Source organism: Hemitrygon akajei, chromosome 31 (assembly GCF_048418815.1).
Source record: "Hemitrygon akajei chromosome 31, sHemAka1.3, whole genome shotgun sequence".
Taxonomy (NCBI): Eukaryota; Metazoa; Chordata; class Chondrichthyes; order Myliobatiformes; family Dasyatidae; genus Hemitrygon; species Hemitrygon akajei.
Genome location: NC_133154.1, coordinates 17,035,085 through 17,055,418, shown reverse-complemented (window position 1 = coordinate 17,055,418; position 20,334 = coordinate 17,035,085). Strand labels below are relative to the sequence as shown.

At 46.3% G+C, this 20,334-nt stretch overlaps 1 protein-coding gene across 1 annotated transcript; it reads right to left on the bottom strand.

Moving 5' to 3' along the window:
• Window positions 1-10,542: 10,542 nt before the first annotated feature.
• hmox1a (heme oxygenase 1a) lies at window positions 10,543-19,419 on the bottom strand. The gene is made up of 8 exons (XM_073033846.1): window positions 19,270-19,419; window positions 18,516-18,636; window positions 17,310-17,801; window positions 17,018-17,082; window positions 15,378-15,498; window positions 13,740-14,231; window positions 12,420-12,510; window positions 10,543-11,914 (listed from the first exon to the last, which is right to left on the bottom strand). Exons 1-8 carry the CDS (start codon window positions 19,281-19,283, stop codon window positions 11,775-11,777), a joined length of 1,536 nt encoding a protein of 511 aa, XP_072889947.1. The 5' UTR covers window positions 19,284-19,419; the 3' UTR covers window positions 10,543-11,774.
• Window positions 19,420-20,334: the final 915 nt, after the last annotated feature.

The following is a 20,334-nucleotide window of genomic DNA, read 5'->3' as shown; positions in this document are numbered from 1 at the left end:
TTGTGGATTCTCCAGACTTGCTCTTCTTGAAGTCCACCACCGGCAGCTCCTTGGTCTTGCTGGCGAGCAGTGCGAGGTCGTCTCAATCATGAGTTGCAGCCGCGTTTATAGTCAGCAAGGAGGAGATGTTACGCATACAGACTCGTCTCTCAGTGAGGAAGTCAAGGATCCAGTTGCAGAGGGAGGGCCAGAGGCCCAGGTTTTAAAGCTTGTGGAATTGTACTGCTGGGCTGATGGTGTTGAATGCCGAGCTGTAACTGATAAACAGCAGCCTGACCTTTGTGTTGCTGTTGTCTAGGTGCTCCAAGGTCAAGAAAAGGGGGTGAGATTGTGTCTGCTGTAAATTTGTTGCAAACTGTAGTGATCCAGGTCCTTGCTCTTGACCAAACTCTCAAAGCATTTCATCACAGCAGTGTTGACGGTTCGTCAACAGAACTAGGTTAGGAAATTTGCTGCCCAACTCGTAATTAATCGAAGCTCGCACTTTATTGTCTCTGTGCAATCAACAACATATTATGCTGACCCTGGGCCAATAACTTAGAACATGAATTCTACTGTTCCCTCCATACCAAATCACACTCAGACCACTTGTCTGTTTTATAACAGATAATCAATCCTTTCTTCGCCCAGCCACTGGCATGGGGGTTCTTCCTTGCGATGGCGGGCCTCTTGAGAGAGTTATCACTGAAAGCACGCTCGAAGAGTCCACTTTTATACCCGTTCCTTACCAATTCAAATATTGCATTCCAGTGTCATTGGCTATCGGTCATCTGACTGACCTGAAACATATTTTACTGGCTCTGTTCCAGGCCAGCATCCACTTATTGCGCTCTTTCCAGCAGGTGACAGTCGGTGATTTATGGCTCTTTGTTCTCCTCAGTAACCAGCTCGAATCACTCCAGGCAGGCACCAGCCCCAACATTCACAAACCTGCATGTTGTGTTATATCAAAAAACACCTCACAAGTAACTTCTTATTTGGAAATTATCTCCAGTACAGCAGATTACCTGAAACCTGTGTCTACATTAAAGCAACTCCGTCTCACAAAATGGAGGACGTAAAACAGTTCCACAAGATGGCAGCCCCCACCTCCAGGCACATGGCAGGAACAAAGACAATTGATCTGTCTGCTTCCACTGTCCTTGACCCATTCGAGCTCAACGTTTTCTTCCATATTTAAAATCCACCATGGCCAACAGCAGATTTGTGCTCTGTCAGGTGGAAATTGTGTGGCACGCCATCCCGCTCTTGGGCACTGATATGATTGATGCCACTCCTAAGAACAGATCTTATGAAATGTTGACACCCAGGAACTTAAGGCTGCTCTGAAGCCCCAGCTCCTTCTAAATTTCCCAAAATTAGACACGATGTGGAAGTCTGTGTCAGTAAAGGTGTACTACACCTCCTGTGCATTAGTTGCTATTGCTAAGGAATCACAGGCATCTTTATGACAGCCTCTTTAACCCATCCTGACGGTATTAAATTAACATGCAGGCAACAGGGAACTGAAATAGTAAGTCAGATTTCAGTTCAAAGAACTTTCATCAGAACTAGGAAAAAAACGACCAATCGAACATTTTAAATTGAGAGGGATTTTTATATTGAAGATCTCTGGACTCTGGGAACTACAGCAGTTTTTGTTAAATGTAATCTTGTATTTGTCCATTTAACCAGTTTACCAACTTACATTTACTATTATTTTTCATATTGAGCACAAATTTTGAAATCGCTACCTTTGCATTGCAGAAAATGTACAATGAAAAAAAAACATTAATTCAGCCCAGTTGATCCACGCTGTCATGTTACACAGGAGCCTCCACCTCCTGTTTAGTTCTAGCAGCTTATTAATCCCTTGTAACCCACTCGTGCAATTCCCCATCTTAAAAAAAAATGAAGGCTTAATACAGCCCTTATTGCCTGATTTTGCACCTGCATTAAGTTATTATTCTGATCCTTTCATCTCCACTAGCCTTTCAACTATTTACAGTGGAACTCTGACAACACCATTCAATTACTTGGAAATCCTGATAGCCTGATATTTGGGTCACTTATTAATCCAGGTGTGAGTCAGGGTCCAAAGAACAAGGAGGGCGTATAGCCTGGGCTGGGCTCTTTCTCGATTGGGGACCAGATGTACAGCCAGGACTATGGGTGAGTCCTGTAGCCAGTGCTACAAAGGAAGCAACACCCTGGGCCATTGCTACACCACCATCAGGAGTGCTTACCGTGCGGTTCCACGCCCACACTTTGGAAAGTCTGATCACTTGGCTGACTTCAGCTCCCTGAGTATAGGCAGAGACTAAAGACACTATTAGTGAGGACCAAGGGTGCAGATGCTTGTATAGTTCCCGCTTCCTTTAAACGCACCGTGCTTGCTGTTAAACGTACTACTGTGTGACATGTTGGGGGGGGGGGGTGCGGAATAAACGAAGGACGTCAGCCTTATTTGTCACGCGTACATGGAAACGTTCAAGGAAATGCATCTTTTGCATGGATAATACGATGAGGGCAGTTCGCTGGTATCACCAACGTTGCATGCCCACATCTTTGCGTGCTCTCCCAACTCATGCATCTTTGGAACGTGGGAGGAAACTGGAGCACCCAGAGGAAACCGACGGGAGCCTCAGGGAAAACACACAGGCGGCGGTGGGAATCGAACTCCTCTCGCAGCTGACGCTGTGAAGCGATGCGCTGACCGCTGTGCTACCGTGCCCTCCTAGTGGAAGTGAAATAAGAGTGTGTTTGGGTGTTATGTATGTCTGGCCGAGGGTTAATCTTGAAAACAGCTGGGCAAGTCCTAGCGACTGAAAATCCTGAGCAATTTGTCCCATTGACAAATCGAGCAACAGCATCTCTCTCAATGGCTGCTCTCATTTGTGAAGGGCGTGAAACTATTCCGAGGCATTTCACAGTGATGCTCTCAAAAAACATTTTGATATCGAGTCACATCAGCTGGCACTCGGACTGCCGACCAAAATCCTGGCTACGAGCTAGGATTCAGTGAGTATCATATAGAGAGCTTTGGAGTGGAAATACTATAGCTTGGCTTAAGTAGCTGAAGTCATAATTGCCAGTGGTGAAAGAAGAAATTTGGTTTGTGGTGAGCGTCAGTAATCGGAGAGGCACAGCAATCTCACAGGGTGAGAAGGATACAGAAATTGCTGAATCTCTCCACTCATCTTTTTGTTAAAGGTAGTGGCGTTAAGCATGCCACTTACTATCAATGATTATGAAATGCATGGCACTTAAATCTGAGTGATTTGGGGAAATTTTAAATCAGGCCAGCAGCTGAGCAGGAAGTCGCAAGAATCCTGGACGGGCTGGAACCAAGATCAAGAATCGCAACAAAAGTGCTGCAAAATCTCAGCAGGTTAGGCTGGGTTTTTTCAAGCACTTTCTGTTTTTATTTCAGTCTTTTCCATCATCTGCAGTCTTTCCTTTGATTTATTTTCTAACCATGACCAATGCTTCCTGGCTAGATTCTGTCTCTACGATGTTATTCTCTGCCACACGGAATTGTTAAGTCATAGAGAATGGAAATAAGCCCATTAGTCCAATTAATCCATGCCAACTATGTGGCCCAGCAAGCTAGTCCAATCTGGCTCACAGACCACAATCTCTCCTACCCATGTACTGCTCCAGATAGCTTCTAATATGGCCACCTCAACCACTACTTCTGGCAGTTCACTTCAAATACTCACCACTCTTTGCATGAAGGAGCTGCCACTGATCTTATATCTATGCCCCCTTTGTTTTTAGTGCCCTCTCTCTGGACACTTCTATGTACCCCATGATCTTATGCACCTCTGTCAGGTCACCCCTCAGCCTTCTGTGTTCCAGGGAACAAAGACCTTAAGATATAGGAGCAGAATTAAGTCAATTGTCCCATCGAGTCTGCTCCACCATTTCATCAAGGTTGATCCATTTCCCTCTTCTTGCACTGGTCTACAACACCTCTCCTTGTAACTCAGGCCCCCAAGGCCAGGCAACATCCAGGTAAATCTTTTCTACACACTTTGTTTAGCTTCCGGGGCACTTTCAGGGTGGACTCGATACGGCACAGCTCGACAGATACAATTAAATATTCCCATTTCCGCCTGCCACCGCGGAGAAACACAATTGCATCCAGGGTCTATACAGTTAATAAAGATGTTTTAATGCGATCAAACAATCTATCGCTGCTTAAAACCGATGGAAATAATGCCAGCTGTGGCTGTAATATCCTTACTCCTCGTCAGAAGCGTTGTTGCTGTACCAGGCTACAATGTGTTTTAAAAAAAGAGGTTATCGACTCCCAGCACTGCCTATATTGCTGGCAAATATATGTATCCTGGTAAATAAAACTGACAATCTCAGAGGTAGGGTACCTGTAACAGAGGGGCGTTGGGACCTCTGCTTCATGGAATCCTGGTTAACCCCTTCCTTACCGGACACAGCGATTCAGATGAACAGGTTCACTATACACCATCGGGATGGGACTGTCAAAAGCAGAGGTGGAGGTGTATGCCTCATGATCAACTCTTCTTGGTGCGCAAGTGTGTCAGTGATGTCCTAATTCTGCACACCAGACCTGTAATATCTCGCAATGAAATGTCCGCCATTTTACCTACCAGGGGAAATTTTAGCGATCATTTTGGTTGCGGTGTACATTCCAACTCAGGCCAATGTCAACAGGCTCTAGATGATCTGAGTGAGGTGATGAACATGCATGAAACAGGAAACCCTGATGATTTCACCATCGTTTTTGGGAGTTTTAACCAGGCCAGCTTGAAGAAGTCACCAAATAATTATCAGCAACAAATCATTGGTAGTACCATAGGAAGCGACACACTGGGCCACTGCTATACCACCATCTAGAATGCCTACCGTGCTATTCCACACCTGTGCTTTGGGAAGTCTGATCACCTGGCTGTACTTCAACTCCCTGAGTATCGGCAGAGACTAAAGACTGCAGCACCAGTACTGAGGACCAAGAAGATGTGGCCAAGGGAAGCACAGGACACAAAAGAGTCTTTTCTGTTGATCAGTGTCAAAAAAGCCAAATTAAATCCACTGTGATTCAATGTTGTAAAACAATAAAACGCGAAAACTTCCAATTAAGGTGGATACTTTTTATAGGCACTGTATTTATTTTTTCCTATATTATGTATTTCACTGTAATGTTGCCGTTAAGTTAACAAATTTCACAACATATGCTGGTGATATTAAACATGATTCTAATTGTGATTCTAGTTTAATAACATCTTTCCTCACACACGGTGATCAAAACTGTACACAATACATCAAGTGCAGCCTCACCAGCATTGTGCAACATAACTTCCCAATTTCTATATTCTGTGCTCAGGCCAGCATGTCAAATCACCATCCTGTCTACCTGTGATGTCACTTTCAGCGAGCTATGCACTTGCACTCCCTAGTCCCTGTTCCATAAAACTCCCCAGGGCTCTGGCACTAATTGTCTAAGTCCTGCCCTGGTTTGATCTCCCAAAAAGCAATATCCAACATTTATTTGGATTGAAAACCACTTCTTTCAAATAGCTAGCCGACCAATATCCTCCTGTACATTTTCATAGCCTGTGGTGAACTACATATACCTGTCTGGACACGCCCCCTGATGACTGCTCCTGTGGCTCCTCCCACAGACCCCTGTATAAAGGTGATGGAGGTCTGAGCCTGGCCTCTCAGTCTCCAGGATGTAGTATGGTGGTCGCTCACTGCTCGTTCCTTCTTCCAGTCAATAAAAGCCGATACCTCGCTTTTATGTCTCAGAGTGAGTTATTGATGGTGCATCATAGCCTACACTACCTACAACACCCCTATTTCAGTATCATCTGTAAACTTACTAACTGTGCCTTGTGCATTCATATGCTAATCATTTTGTACAGATTACAAACTGCAAAGGTCCCAGCACTGACCCCTGTGGCATAGTGGTAGAAACACTGAACTATGGTCACTGGTCCCAAAGTGCTCGCTGACGGACACTTCCGCCACTTGCCCTACTTCATTTCCCAGCAGGAAGTCCACTCTCTCGTAGTTCCCTCCATTTAATGATAAAGGTCCATGTCTTTTATACCGTGGAGAGCCCAGTCAATATTAGGAAAGTTAAAATCTCCCACTAAAACTACCCTATTATACTTACAACTGACTGAAATCTTTCTACATATTTGCTCCTCCAATGTCCATTGATTGTTGGGGGGAGGGCCTATAATACAGTCCCATCAGAGTGGCTATTCCCTTCTTTCCCTATGGCCTATGGTTCTATCCATATGGGTGATTCCCACAAGAATATTCTCTCTATGTCTTCTTTCATAAAGAAGGCAATTATTTGGTTACTTGGGCCATCAGTTAATTGGGGTAGCCACTTAATTAGGACAACTCTTACGGAACAAAAGATAATCCAGAAAATAGCGAGAATTCTCTTCATTTATTTGGGACACTATGCCACTTATTTGGGACAGGACTTTCTAAGTATTTTCTAACTAGCGTCAGTTGTGTGCATTTGTGTGGCCGTTAGATGCTACACCACGTTCAGAGCGAGCAGGTTTTAAATAGCATTGTGTGTACTTGCATTGTGTTATCCGTTTGGGCTGACAGAAACCGATTCAAAAAGCAGTGATTTTTGACCATTTTGTTTTCATTTTGACTTTTAAGAATTTCAGGCTCTTGTCAAGATGCCACAAAAGGATTTTACAGTAGCCGAAAAAAATTACCCGACTGGACCAAATTAAAAGCCATCCACCTGAAGGAAGGCAATGAAGGCAGTCCGTTATCTGCACTAGGTGTCTCCACTGATTTTGTTCACTTACAGTCAATCAAAAGAACACAGCAGTGTACACTCGATAAATTCCTCCATTGATAACTATTACGATAGTAATAATCAATTAGTATTGGTAGTGTTCAATTTTTGTATTTTATTTAAATACATAATTTGTTACTGAGTTAAATGGTAGTTTGACTTATTTCCATGAAACTTTGGTTAATTGGGGCAGCTGCTTAACTGGGCCAAACTGTTCTGGTCCCGATGCGTCCCATTTAACCGGTGGAGGGGTGTGTGTGTGTGTGTGTGTGTGTGTGTGTGTGTGTGTGTGTGTGTGTGTGTGTGTGTGTGTGTGTGTGTGTGTGTGTGTGTGTGTGTGTGTGTGTGTGTGTGTGTGTGTGTGTGTGTGTGTGTGTGTGTGTGTGTGTTGACCTGGATTTCCAGCATCTCCGGATGGTCTAGTGATCTGAAGGTCACTGATTCGAGCCTTGGCTGAGGCACTGTGTTGTGTCCTTCAGCAAGGCACTTAACCACACATTGCTCTGTGATGACACCGGTGCCAAGCTGTATCAGCCCTTACCCTTCCCTTGGACAACATTGGTTTCATGGAGAAGGGGAGACTTGCAGCATGGGCAACTGCCAGTCTTCCATATAACCTTGCCCAGACTTCAGTCAACATCGTAATCGACGGACAGCTGAAGAAGACTGTATGTGTAACACATCATTGTTTCATCAAAAAACTGGGTAAAAGCAGTTGAGCACAAATTGCTTTTGACAATTTTTTCAGGGTTTCGTAGAAGACTATATTTTTCCATGTAGAAACTATTTCTACATTTTTGCATATGGTATTGAAGGGTTTTTCCACCACTCTTGGTAAACCCATTAAACCAGCTGAAACAAGCAGTGTTGTGGCATAAGTCACAATGCTTTGCTGTACCGGCGAGCTGGGTTCAATTCTTCCTGCTGCCTGTAAGGAGTTGGTACGTTCTCCCCTTAATCATGTGGGTTTCCTCCGGGTGCTCCAGGTTCCTCCCACAATCTGGTGGTAGGTTAATTGGTCGTTGTAAATTGTCCCATGATTAGGCTAGGATTAAATTGGGGGTTGCTGAGCTGTATCTCAATAAATAAACAAGTCATAGAGTGATAGTTTATAGAAATCAGGCCCTTCAGCCCATCAAGTCCGCATTGGCCATCATCCTCTGCTAATCCCATTTTTTATTCTCCCACATCCTTATGAATCCCCCCAGATTCTACTGATATGAAAACTGAATTTGAAATAAAATCATGAAAAGTCTCGTGCTTTTTTTTGGGGAGCTTAAGTCCAGAGCTCCACTATTTCCACTACCACCACTGCTGGCACTTTCTACCTAGTCATTCCGACTGATGACTCCCTGCAGTTCCAACAGCAAACTGGATTATCATCTCCAGAGTCCTGGTGAAGCAGAAAGACAGCAAATTGTGCAATGTCTTCGACAACCTGCAGGTGGAGCACAACAACAGTTTTCCTGGTCAAGACCAAACTGTTCAGATGGACTTCCTCTTTGTCCTTCAAGTACTTGCGGTCAGATCCCACCAGTGGCTCTGACACTGCTTCCTTCTGGCTGACTGTGGCTTACAGAAGTATCTCAGGGCTGACCAGGGGAATATTGAAGTTGGATGTCAAGTTGCTGACTCAGATATTATTGAGAAACATAGGAGGTATTAAATGGTGGAGAGACCATGAAGACCCTCTTAGACTCCCTGGTGTCTAGCGGGGAGAATTGAAGGACATCAATGGGAATTCATCAATGCATTTAGAAAGCAAGGCTGCCTCAGAGAAATTGGATAAACTCTAAAAGACACGTGTGTAATCTGCTACTGCTGAAAACAATGGGATGGATGTAGAGGAGGAACTCTGAGAGGAAAGTGTCAGCAGGCCTTGATGTCCACTAAGATCGTCTTCCGATCCAGAGACTTCTTAGTGGAGTATGTGGAGAAGATGTGGCCCGTATCTCACTGTTGTCTAACAGCAGCCAGCCAACCCATCTTTAGATTCAGCTGGATCAGCTGGAGGTTTTGAATGGTGTCCAGAGAAAGGAGTCCCAGCGTTGACCCGATCTCAACGGCCACCTTTTTATGTGCCTGCATCAAGCTGGAGTACACAACCATCTAGTGTGGCTAACTCTCTCCCCCACCCACGCCTTTGCAGAGGATGATCCTGGCCTCAGCGCCATTCAATATTACACTCAGTTGGACCTAGGCCCTTCACGGAAAAGTTTCAGCAGTAAAGAACACCTTTGACAGCATCCATCAGCGCAGAATGAACTGGAAGCTCTGCAGATGAAGCTGCTGGTGGATCTGGTGGGGTGGTCTCCTATGCAACCTGTTTGTTATTCGGCAGAGGCCTCATCGCCAAACCCCTCCCAACTGTCGTGAGAGGGACCCTCCCCATCGGATTCTTCCTACGCAGCCGGAAAATCGCTCTTGCTGCACGCTGCCCTTGAGAGGGCTGAGGTGCGGATTAGAAAATCACCTTCCACCTCACGGACTGCGTGTTTGACAAGATCATCTGAAAACAGATGGGGAGAGCCTCGTCGAGGCCTCCCAAAAACAAGTTTATTAGAAGCAGCAGCACCATAATGGAGACGGCATGGTGTTACACAAGGAAACCCAACAATGCTCTTCAGACGCCTTTTGATCTCTCAGTCTATTTTGTCATGGCTCTTCCACCTGATTGATTATCTGCATGGCACTTTCTCGGCAGCTTTGCACGTTGTTATTGCTTTTCCCTTTGTGCTATCTTGGAAATATCAGTATGGAAGATATGCAAAATGAAAGTCTCACTGTATCTCAGTACAGGTGAAAAAATAAACCAATTACCAACTGAAAATCGTAATTTTATGGGTTTCACGTCACGGCTTTTGTTTTGGATGGCTCAATACTTGTTCAGCTTAACACCTATTTTAACATTACATCCCATGGCCCAGTCTACATCCTCGATTTCTGGTTCTTCCATCGAAGGCTATCTCTCATGTCTCCTGAAGGTGCATCATTGAAGTATTCCCACAACCACTGGACTCACTTTCAGAGACTCTTCATCTCATGTTCTTGATATTTATTATTTGTTCTTTTTGTATTTACATTGTTTGTTGTCTTCTGCAATCTGGTTGAATGCCCTAGTTGAGTAAAATTTTATGGATTCTGTAAGGCTTATTGTTTTATGCCCACAAGAAAATGATCTCAGGGTTGTATAAAGCAACATATATGTACTTTGATAATAACATTTACTTTGAAAGCCCTTTCTGTCCCAGAGTTGTAACCCTCTCCTTCCAGTCCAGTTTTGTGAAAACACTCCCCTTGCTTCATGTTGCAAGTCAGAGACCGTCTGCACATTCTCCACAGGATATTTTTAAAGCTGCAGTTTTGCAGTGAGTGTGCCCACTAGTTTGTGTATTTTAAAAGCATTTGTGCCTCTAAGGTATTTCACCCAATTATCCAATGCTCTTTAAATACAAAGTGGCATTACATCCAAAGCTATTTCTGGTGTACAGCTGCTTGCATTGGTTATTGTGGCGGGGGCAAGAACGTGAGTGAATTTCTCCCCACATTACCCATTCCCCTTACTGACGAAGTTCCTCTATCAGTGGTTCTGTGATCAGTTAATATCTCGTGACAGTACTAACTGAGATCAGCACAGAACCAGAGTTCAAAAGGGGCTTTGTGTATCTCACCATTGAGTTAACCCATCAAATTCTCAAACTCTTATTCCATCTACTTCCACAATCACTGAATGACATCATGCAATATATAATTGATGCAAATTTTATTTCAAAAGCAGTAGTTTGGATTAACATGATTGCAAAATAATTTGTACAAATATTTATATACGGAACATCAAAAAAATAGAAAAATGTCTATAACTTTTAAAAACTTCACATACCTCAAGGGACAATCAGACAAAATTTAATGCCAGATTAATAGGACACCAAGATTTGGTCTGAGGAGAGAGATCTGGGGTAGGGAAATTAAAAGGCAGGGAGTACAAAGTTTATGGGCTGGGCAGCTAAAAGGTTCGTTGCTGATTGCAACACTGAGGTGGATCCAACTGTTAATTGTACTCTTAGCATTAACAACTCCAACAGTTCACATTTGAAAGCAAAACAAAAAAAAAATTATTTTAAGAAAATACGCAAATTCTCCGTTTCGTGTTTCTCATTGTCTGATGCACTTTGTTGAAAGGCAGGACACATAGACCTGGATTTTCTCCAGGAGCTGTAGGTAGTGGGGGGGGAAATCAATTATTACCTTTAAATACTGAGACCGATAGACTTCTGTTTGGTAAGAATATTAATAGATATTGAGTAAAGCTGGTGAATGGTGCAGATCAGCTTTGATTTAATTGAATCATGGATCCAACTCAAGGATCTAGATGCTTCCTGTTCCCGTGCTCCTTCCTGATCCTGCATTCTCTTCCCTGAGGTTGTTCCAGTGCCCGATACAGTGCAGGACCAAGATCAGGCAAGGACCTGAGCAACTGGACACTGGCCCAGTCTTCCAGTGCATGGGTCTGGAGCACTATTTCTGCATGGGCAGAGCACCACAGGACCTCAAAGAAGATTGACAAAAATGTCTTTTTCAAGAGCATCTGAAGTACTTAGAAACCCTGAGAACCTCTAACAGTAGTGCAATAATGTCCAGATTATCGATTTCAATGCGAGTTGGCTCAGAGCCAAGTATTGCTGGCACCCCAAGAATTTAGAATTCTGTTCTACTTTGCTCTTGAATTCTCAGATAGGCTGGTGGGATCTTAATTTAACTTTTTGTCCAAAACATAGCATCTCTGATTATCCTGCACTGGGATAATCAGCCTTGATCAGGTGTTCTAGTCACTGGAGTGGGACTTGAACCCACACCCCTCTGACTACAATCCACCCAGCCACAGCTGACATATGATTCAATTCAGTTAGCGTTGCAGATACAGACATGTAGGAGAAGAGGTCCACTTAGGTTGAAACCCTGTGCTTCGTGTCCAACAGGCTCACAGCAGATACCATCCAAAGCCAAGTGATACTACCACCAAGCCAAAAAAGAGAGCGAATCGCAGGCTGGGACTGTCCGCCAGTAAATCGTGTGGTTGTGAAGGCAGATCTGGAGTGTTTCTTTTGTGCACTGCCCGTTCTGTGAAGAAAGCAGATTGCTGTCATTGGTTAATTATAACCAGCCAGTGGTTGTAAGTAATACACAAACATGCTGGGGGAAGTTGGCAAGTCAGGCAACATCTGTGGAGGGAAATAACCTGTGATGTTTCAGGCCGACTGTTTATTCCCCTCCATAGACACTGCCCAACTTGGGAGTTCCTGCAGCATTTTGTGTGCATTGTCCAAGATTTCCAAAATTTGCAGAATTTCCTATGCCAGTGGTTGCAAGAATCATTGTGTTTACATTAAAACCGAATATTGTTTTATCCTCATGCAAGCCTTTGTATTCGATTTGTTTCTACACCCTCCTTTTGCAGAGTCCAGAGATGTTATTTGACTCCTAGGCACGGCGAGGGTTAGTAACCCATCCTATTTCCACCCACTGACCCACTATTAGAGTTCTCCTTTCCGATCATCCACTAGAATCAACACCCCCCCGCCCGGCATCTTCCAGACAAAGTTATGCCCCCTCGCATTTCCCTTACCCTGAAAAACGGTACGTTTCCGGATCTCACTCTCGTGCACAGTGCCATTTCTCTCTGACCCAGAGCTCAGACTCTGGAGTTCATTGAAAACCTGCAATTGGAAATGAAGAGCGGTTTTTATTCCAAAGGATGCAGCTGCCACTTGGGGGGGGGGGGGGGGGCGCGAAATGGTGGTTTAGGGAAGGGATGTTTTGAGCAACTCAAATCAATGTGCCATAGTCCGAGAAGGCTGGGCTCCAACCCCCAAAAGAGGTTCGGAGCAGCTGATCTTTAAAACAAGTAAAAGGGATACAATTGACCACTGTTCTTCAAGTTGGCAGGAAATATTCCATCGCCTGACTGCCGGGATGCTATATTTAAATACCACGGCCAACATTTGGACAAGGAATCGAAGGATACAGGGTCACCCCATCCACAAGGTGTCAGCCGTACGGTGGTGGTGGGGGAGGGTTGGGGAGAAAATTGGGGATGGGGGTGGAGGAAGTGACTACAAGTAAACCAATTATCATTCTTCCCCCCCCCCCCACCCCCATCCGCACTACACGAAATACATTGCCAAGCAAGCCTGGTCACTGGAGCGAGCCTTTAACTGGGTGGCAGCATTCCTGCCTCTGAATCCAAGCTGCAGTGGTGGAACTCCCTTCTGGAAGGTCTTAGTGAGAGGACAGCGAGTTGGAGTTCTGGACTAGCTAACTGGACACTTTGACTCGAGAGGTTGACTTGAGCTGGGTAGCAGCATACGCGCCTCTGAATCAAAGGAGCAGTGTTGGAACGCCCTCCTGGAAGGTTGAGTGGAGAACTGGGTAGGAGTTCTGGACTAGCTAAAGGGATACCATGGTCTGATAAGATCACTGCATCCCCTCCGCACTGTATGTGCAAGACCACAAAACATCTTCCCATCCCATCAAAAAAAAAAGTTTAAGTAATCACAAAAACTGAAAATGCTGCAGAGGGAGAGAGAGAAAAAAAAAATTCAGGTCAGTCAAACCTTCATGTCTGTGACCCTTTCTCAGAACTGCTGATATTTCAGATTTCCAGCATCTGTAGTTTTTTTTATATTAAAAAAAAGTAGTTTCAGAATAATTTCATTGTCGGTTAGGATGGAGGTGGTGCAGAGAGGATTTGTGACATGTTCCATCATTGTATTAGTCAGAGTGAGGTTACATCCTCTGCAGTGTTTGAAACAAAAAATAGAACGTACGGATATGAGCAGAACCACCACTGCACACTGCCAGACTTAAATGATTTGCTGACCCACAGAGCATACAAATTTAACCAGAAACTGTGGTTACTGGTTACGTAGCATTCAGCACGTCTTACCTCCACGTTCAGCTGAAAGGTCCTATTTGCCTCTTCCAGGATCCTTTGCCGAGTCTCTCCGACGGCTTCCAGCGTGTTCATGCGCGAGCGGTAGAGCTGCTTGAACTTGTTGGCGTTGGTGACGCGGTCGAAGGTGAAGAAGGCGCTCCCCTCGCCGGTGATCGGCAGCTGCAAAGCTTTCTGGGCCACCTTCTTCAGCACCTGCCCCCCGGACAGGTCCCCCAGGTAGCGGATGTAGGCATGGGCGACCAGCAGCTCCGGCTCCTCGCGCCCCACGTGCCGGATCCGGCTCACGTATTTCTCGGTGGCCTTCGGACACTGAATGCGGCTCCTCCACTCCGGCCCATGGAAGTACTCCAGGTCCTTCTCCAAGGTTTCCTTCCGATCCAGTTCGGAGGGAAAGTAGACGGGGGCGAAGGCCGGGTGGTCCTTGTTCCGCTCGCTCTCCTCCTCCAGGGCAGAGTAGATGAAGTACAGAGAGTCTAGTAACAGCTGGAGTGGGGATGGAAGAGAGAGTTTGGTAAACAAGGCTTGACTCATGACTGGAGCATCAACATAGGAAGGGACAGAGGGAGAGGGCAGAGTAGACATTGGCTCAGCTCAGTGAGATTGCCAGCAATATGAGGGTACTATAGAACCACAGAACACTACAGCACAGTACAGGCCCTTCAGCCCTCCATGTTGTGCCGACCCATATAATCCTTAAAACAAAGTACTAAACCCACACTACCTCATAACCTCATGGATTTTTCTTTCATCCACGTGCCTGTCCAAAAGGCTCTTATATACCCCTAATGTTTTAGCCTCCACCACCATCCCTGGCAAGTCATTCCAGGCACTCACAACCCTCTGTGTAAAAAAAAAACTTACCCCTGATGTCTCCCCCAAGCTTCCCTCCCTTAATTTTGTATATATGCCCTCTGGTGTTTGCTATTCATGCCCTGGAAAACAGGTACTGGCTATCCACCTTATCTATGCCTCTCATAATCTTGTAGATCTCTGTCAAGTCCCCTCTCATTCTTCTACGCTCCAAAAAGAAAAGTCCCAGCTCTGCTAACCTTGCTTCATATGACTTGTTCTCCAAACCAGGCAACATCCTGGTAGATCTCCTCTGCACCCTCTCCATAGCTTCCACATCCTTCCTATAATGAGGTGACCAGAATTGAACACGAAGGGGAAGGCAGGAAAAGAACTCCCATGGTTCTGAATTCATTGATCTGAGAGCCAGATTTCTAACCAATATTGAAAGAGTGCTCGTTCGAGAAACAATGCAGCAGAGGCTGTATTAAAGGAACATGGTATACATGGAGGATCATAAGGAAGGTGGATATTCTCCAAGAGGCCTTCTCCCACATCCTCCCCGAGTTGGTATTATGCTCTACTGATCAGTTGTATCTCTCCGTTTCATCCTTGGTCAGAATTAGCTGCTCTCAACTAGTGTATTACAAACATTTGTCTTACCACCCCACGCAAGAAAGCAGCAAGACCAGCTGAACTTAGGGAAGAGAGATGTGGGAAGGATGGAAAAAGAGAAGGGATGGGCCAAGTGCAGGCCAAACAATGAAGAAAATATGAAACAGGATATATGATTACAGTCCAACTTCAAACTAAGAGAATGGTACATTCTCGTATCCTTACTGTAAATTGATCTTTGGTGACCTGTCCCTTCTGGAAGTTCCTCATGAACTCAGAATTTTCGGCCAATTCATGGGACTCCTTTGTGGCCAGCTTCAGAGCTTCTGACAGGTCACTGGGCATGCTGAAGGAAGAAGTCGAAAGGGAATTAGTTTGGACGAGTCCAATGTCAGTTCAGTCTCCACAGACAAACTCCCTGGTTCAAACAGACCCATCTCCAAAGCACATGCACAATTCCTGATTAGTTCTCTTCCAACCAATAGCTTTATGGAGGGAAATAGAAGCTTATTCAGCTGTGAACGCGAGTACACCAAGCCTTTCCCAGTGTACACTTTCGGTTCTCTGTTCAGTGTTTTAAAGGCCAGAGTTCAATTATGCCTCCGGTTCAACCCAGGGCAATGCCAAGGCATTCTGGTGTCTTTTGTGCTATTCTACGCTCCCCAATCCACGACAGGGAATTAATGCCGTCTGCCTATCTCAACCCAGAGCTGTGTGGGCACACACCTTTCCTGCCAGCCCGCTCTCCAATTCAGGATGTTGTAATAGATTACAACTCCTACCCACTTCCTCTCCAACTCACACTGCAGTAGTTCAGTCACCAGCTGCTTGGCCTCCTCGCCACCAGGAAATGCTGGATTTACCAACATTAAACACCAAAGTGTGGCTAGTGTGAAGTGGGGATGGATTACCATGTAGCAGGTATCAATTTCAGGACAGCAATGCATGAAGAGCACTTTTCGCTAAAACCTTTATCCGGGCATTTTATGTGACTAATTTGGGTTTGGATTGAGGAAGCCCCCTTCTTGCTCTTCCCCATCCATCTTGTGTGCTTCCCGAGTCCAGTAGGTTTGTTGTCATCGTGCTCCACTTGGGCAAAGGACAGAGAACGGGCGATACTTGTACAGTACTATGCAGAAGTCTTAGGCATGTATAGGTAAAGTGGACAAAACTTTTGCACAGTACTGTAGTAATTTTATTTATTGCACTGTACTGCTGCCTCAAACAAAAAGAAAATAAATTTCATGACGTCTGTGTGTGATGATAAACCCGATTCTGATATGGGTCTCTGTTGTGGACTGAGAGTGGGAAGGGGAGCAGGGAGAGGGGGCATCATGGTTGGGAAAGGGGGAAGGGAGAGTGGGGGGGGGGAGGGGAGAGAGATTCTATAATATCAATAAACCAATTGACCATACCGGGTGTCTCAGGGTTGGGCCTGTCTGGACCTTTGCCAACCTCTGTCCCTGGCACTCCTTCTCTGCCACCTGTCCCACAACCCTCCCGTGGCACTCTACCCTCGGCATTCCCAATGTCCCTTGCTCCCACCAGATTTACAAACTTCCTCTCCGCTCCACGTTGACAAATACAGTACCGTGCAAAAGTCTTAGGAATCCTAGCTAAGTCTTTTGTACAGAACCATACTGATCAGCTCAGTGGTTAATCTGTCCTTATGGTATCCTGTTCACTTACTCAACTAATCACATCCATCACATGGTTCCCCTACCCAATATTTTGCTGGGTCAATAACTGTAATACCACCCCCCCAAATTAAATATTGAAGGAGTGGCTTTGGGACATTTTTTTTGGCTTGGGAAGCTGGAGCGTCACTCTGCATATAACTGTGTTACAAGCTGCAGAAGTCCTACCTGCCATTCGGGTGGTTGCTGTCCTTCTGGTCCTGAGCTCCCAGCTGCAGCAGCTCATTGAAAACCTGTAGTGTGGAAATAAATTGAGGCAGTTTGAGACCAAGAATGAAGTCCAGACAAGCCTCAAGTATCAGGCCAAACATAAACCCTCAGTATGAAGTTAGTGAGCTATTTGTACCAAGGACAAACAACTTTCCTACTGAAGCTGAGCGTGCACCAGAAACAAATCCAAATGGCCTTTGATAATATTAAAAACACCCAGTGAGATACTCGACCGGGACCTCTCACTTACCTCCACGTTCAGCTGAAAGGTCCTATTTGCCTCTTCCAGGATCCTTTGCCGAGTCTCTCCGACAGCTTCCAGCGTGTTCATGCGCGAGCGGTAGAGCTGCTTGAACTTGTTGGCGTTGGTGACGCGGTCGAAGGTGAAGAAGGCGCTCCCCTCGCCGGTGATCGGCAGCTGCAAAGCCTTCTGGGCTACCTTCTTCAGCACCTGCCCCCCGGACAGGTCCCCCAGGTAGCGGATGTAGGCGTGGGCGACCAGCAGCTCCGGCTCCTCGCGCCCCACGTGCCGGATCCGGCTCACGTATTTCTCGGTGGCCTTCGGACACTGAATGCGGCTCCTCCACTCCGGCCCATGGAAGTACTCCAGGTCCTTCTCCAAGGCTTCCTTCCGATCCAGTTCAGAGGGAAAGTAGACGGGGGCGAAGGCTGGATGGTCCTTGTTCCGCTCGCTCTCCTCCTCCAGGGCAGAGTAGATGAAGTACAGAGAGTCTAGTAACAGCTGGAGTGGGGACGGAAGAGAGCGTTTGGTAAACAAGGCTTGACTCACTATTCAAACAATGTAGAAAAGGCACGTGGGGAGAGAGAATGAGGGTGGAATGAATATGACAGTTCAGAGTGAGGGGTATGGGTAGAGAGAGTAATATTAAAGAGGGCACAGGGACAAAGAAGGGTGGGGTCAGAGTGAGCCTTCCCAGATAGCAGATTCTGCCTTCTTTCCAAGCTTGACAAAGGAAACACTACATTGGCCCAGTTGACATATAATCCATTCAGTTTCCATGGGAACCTGGCCAATATTTGTTTCTCAATCAACATCACGATAGGAAATCTTATCTATAGTGTGGATCATGCCTCTGCCAAATTGGCAGCCTTCTTTCCCACATTACTACAGATTCCATACCAGAAGTGCCTCTGTAGTGAGGGACTGGGTCGAGAGAACTGGTTACACAAATTGGGCATACTTGCTGAAGGCAGGAGATTGGGAGATCACACTGTAGTACTTCAAAGAAAGTAAAGCGGTGTTGGCCCTGATCAGATCTTTCACCTTGTCCTTCGAAGTTGACTGAGAGATTATGGCCTACATTTGAAGGGAGACCATCAAAACTCGAAGGAATAACACTGAGCAGGTGACTATCCACATTTGGGGTTCCATCCCACTTAACCCCCTCCCCCCCATGTATATTTGTTTGACCGAATTGTAAAGGTAGGTGCTTACAGTAAACTGATCCGGAGTGACCTGACCCTTCTGGAAGTTTCTCATAAATTCAGAGTTTTCAGCAAGTTCGTGTGACTCCTTTGTGGCCAGCTTCAGAGCCTCGGATAAGTCGGTGGGCATGCTAGGACAAAGAGGTCAAAGGATATAGTTAAATTGGGTCAAGTACAGCAGTACACAGGAAGTTATCCTAGTTAAACACATCCCTGGGCAGGACAGGAGGAGTTAATCAGGTTGAGTAAGTCCCCCACTCCTGCTGTAACTCCTGGGTGCCTCACATCTGGCTCCGGCTCCCTCCCCCTACCCTACTCTAACTCCCAGTTTCGATCCCCATCCCATGGGTTTCCCTCACTCCCCACTATGGCTCTAATTCCTGGGCTCACACACTCTTTCTGTTACAACCCCCACCCCCAAACCACTCCATTTCCTGGGTCACAACCCCCACCCCCAACCAGCGCTCCATCTCCTGGGTTACCCCCTCCTCACTGTTTCATTCTCTGGGTTAGCCCCCACCCCTGCTCCATCTCCTAGGTTAATTCCCTCCCCAACCTCAAATCCTGGGCTCCCCCTCCCCACAGCAAATCTTGGGTTACTCCCTTACCCTAACTCCCGGTTCAAATCCCTCCGCTCTGCTGTCTGTCATCCCGTCTCCAGCTCCCGGTTCCCCATCTGCTCCGAAACTCGGATCACTTTTTCCTCTAACTCTGCGTGCTCCAAATCCCAGCCTCGGTCCTGGCTCAGAACCGCTCTCTCCTACCTTTCAGCGTCCATGGGGAATGTCTTCGCCTCTTGCTCTTGCTTCTGATTCCCCTCGTTGCTTCTGATTTTCGGACTCCCTGATGAAACGTCTGCTGGAAGTGGGCAGCCTCAGTCTCTTTTATCTCCCTCTCGGGCTTTAGTGACGCGCCGAGGGGTTGTCTTTGTTGCCAGGTCCCTCCCACCATTCACATGACGGTGTTTGCACAATGAGGCCGCCCTGGAGCTGGTTGATTTCATTTCCTCAGGGGTTGTCCACTGCTCCCAGCTGCAGCAAGAGAAGAGGGACCACAGTCTGCTCCCTTGTGGCTTTAGGTTACCCCCCCCCCCCACCCCATCTCAGACAGGCTGGGGTGGTGCAAACAACAGAATCGGCATCAGCAGAACTCTGCCCGGATTTTACCCCTTGGTTGCTGTTTACAAGATAAGGAGTCTGTGGAAAGTCACGGTGTGGCTCAGGAAGCAAGATGCAGCTTGCAGGTTGTGAGACATTTCGCGCCCACTGAGGTTTTCTATCAGTACAGTCGATCTACGAGCGGCCAAGTTCCGCACTTTAGTGGATGGAGCAAGTACTTTTGTGGTACTGATCGCAAGCTGGTACGCAGAGAACTCTCCCTTCTCCCAAATGGTCCCCCAAGACCTTTTGCACCCGCAGAAAATGTCTGGGACCTGTTTCCCATCAATAAATGCCACCTCTGATAGTGACGTAAGCCCTCAGGCAGAAAAGTTGTCTGCAAGGTAACCCAGTAGGTGGAAGAGTCTGATGTTCCCACACTGGTCACTTTTAGGAAGGTGACAGTGTAGAGACACTCTCCTTCCTCACCTCCTTCTCCCCTCCCAATCTTTGTCCCCTTTCGCTCTTGTTGTCACTTCCCACAAACCTAATTGCTATCTCTCCCAGCAATCTCAGACCCTTCTGCTTATTATCATTTCATGTGTGGCGCGTGGCCAAGTGATTAGGGCGTTGGACTAGCCCGTGAGTTCGAGCCCCAGCCGAGGCAACAGGTTGTGTCCTTGAGCAAGGCACTTAACCACACTCTGCTTCAGTCCACCCAGCTGAAAACGG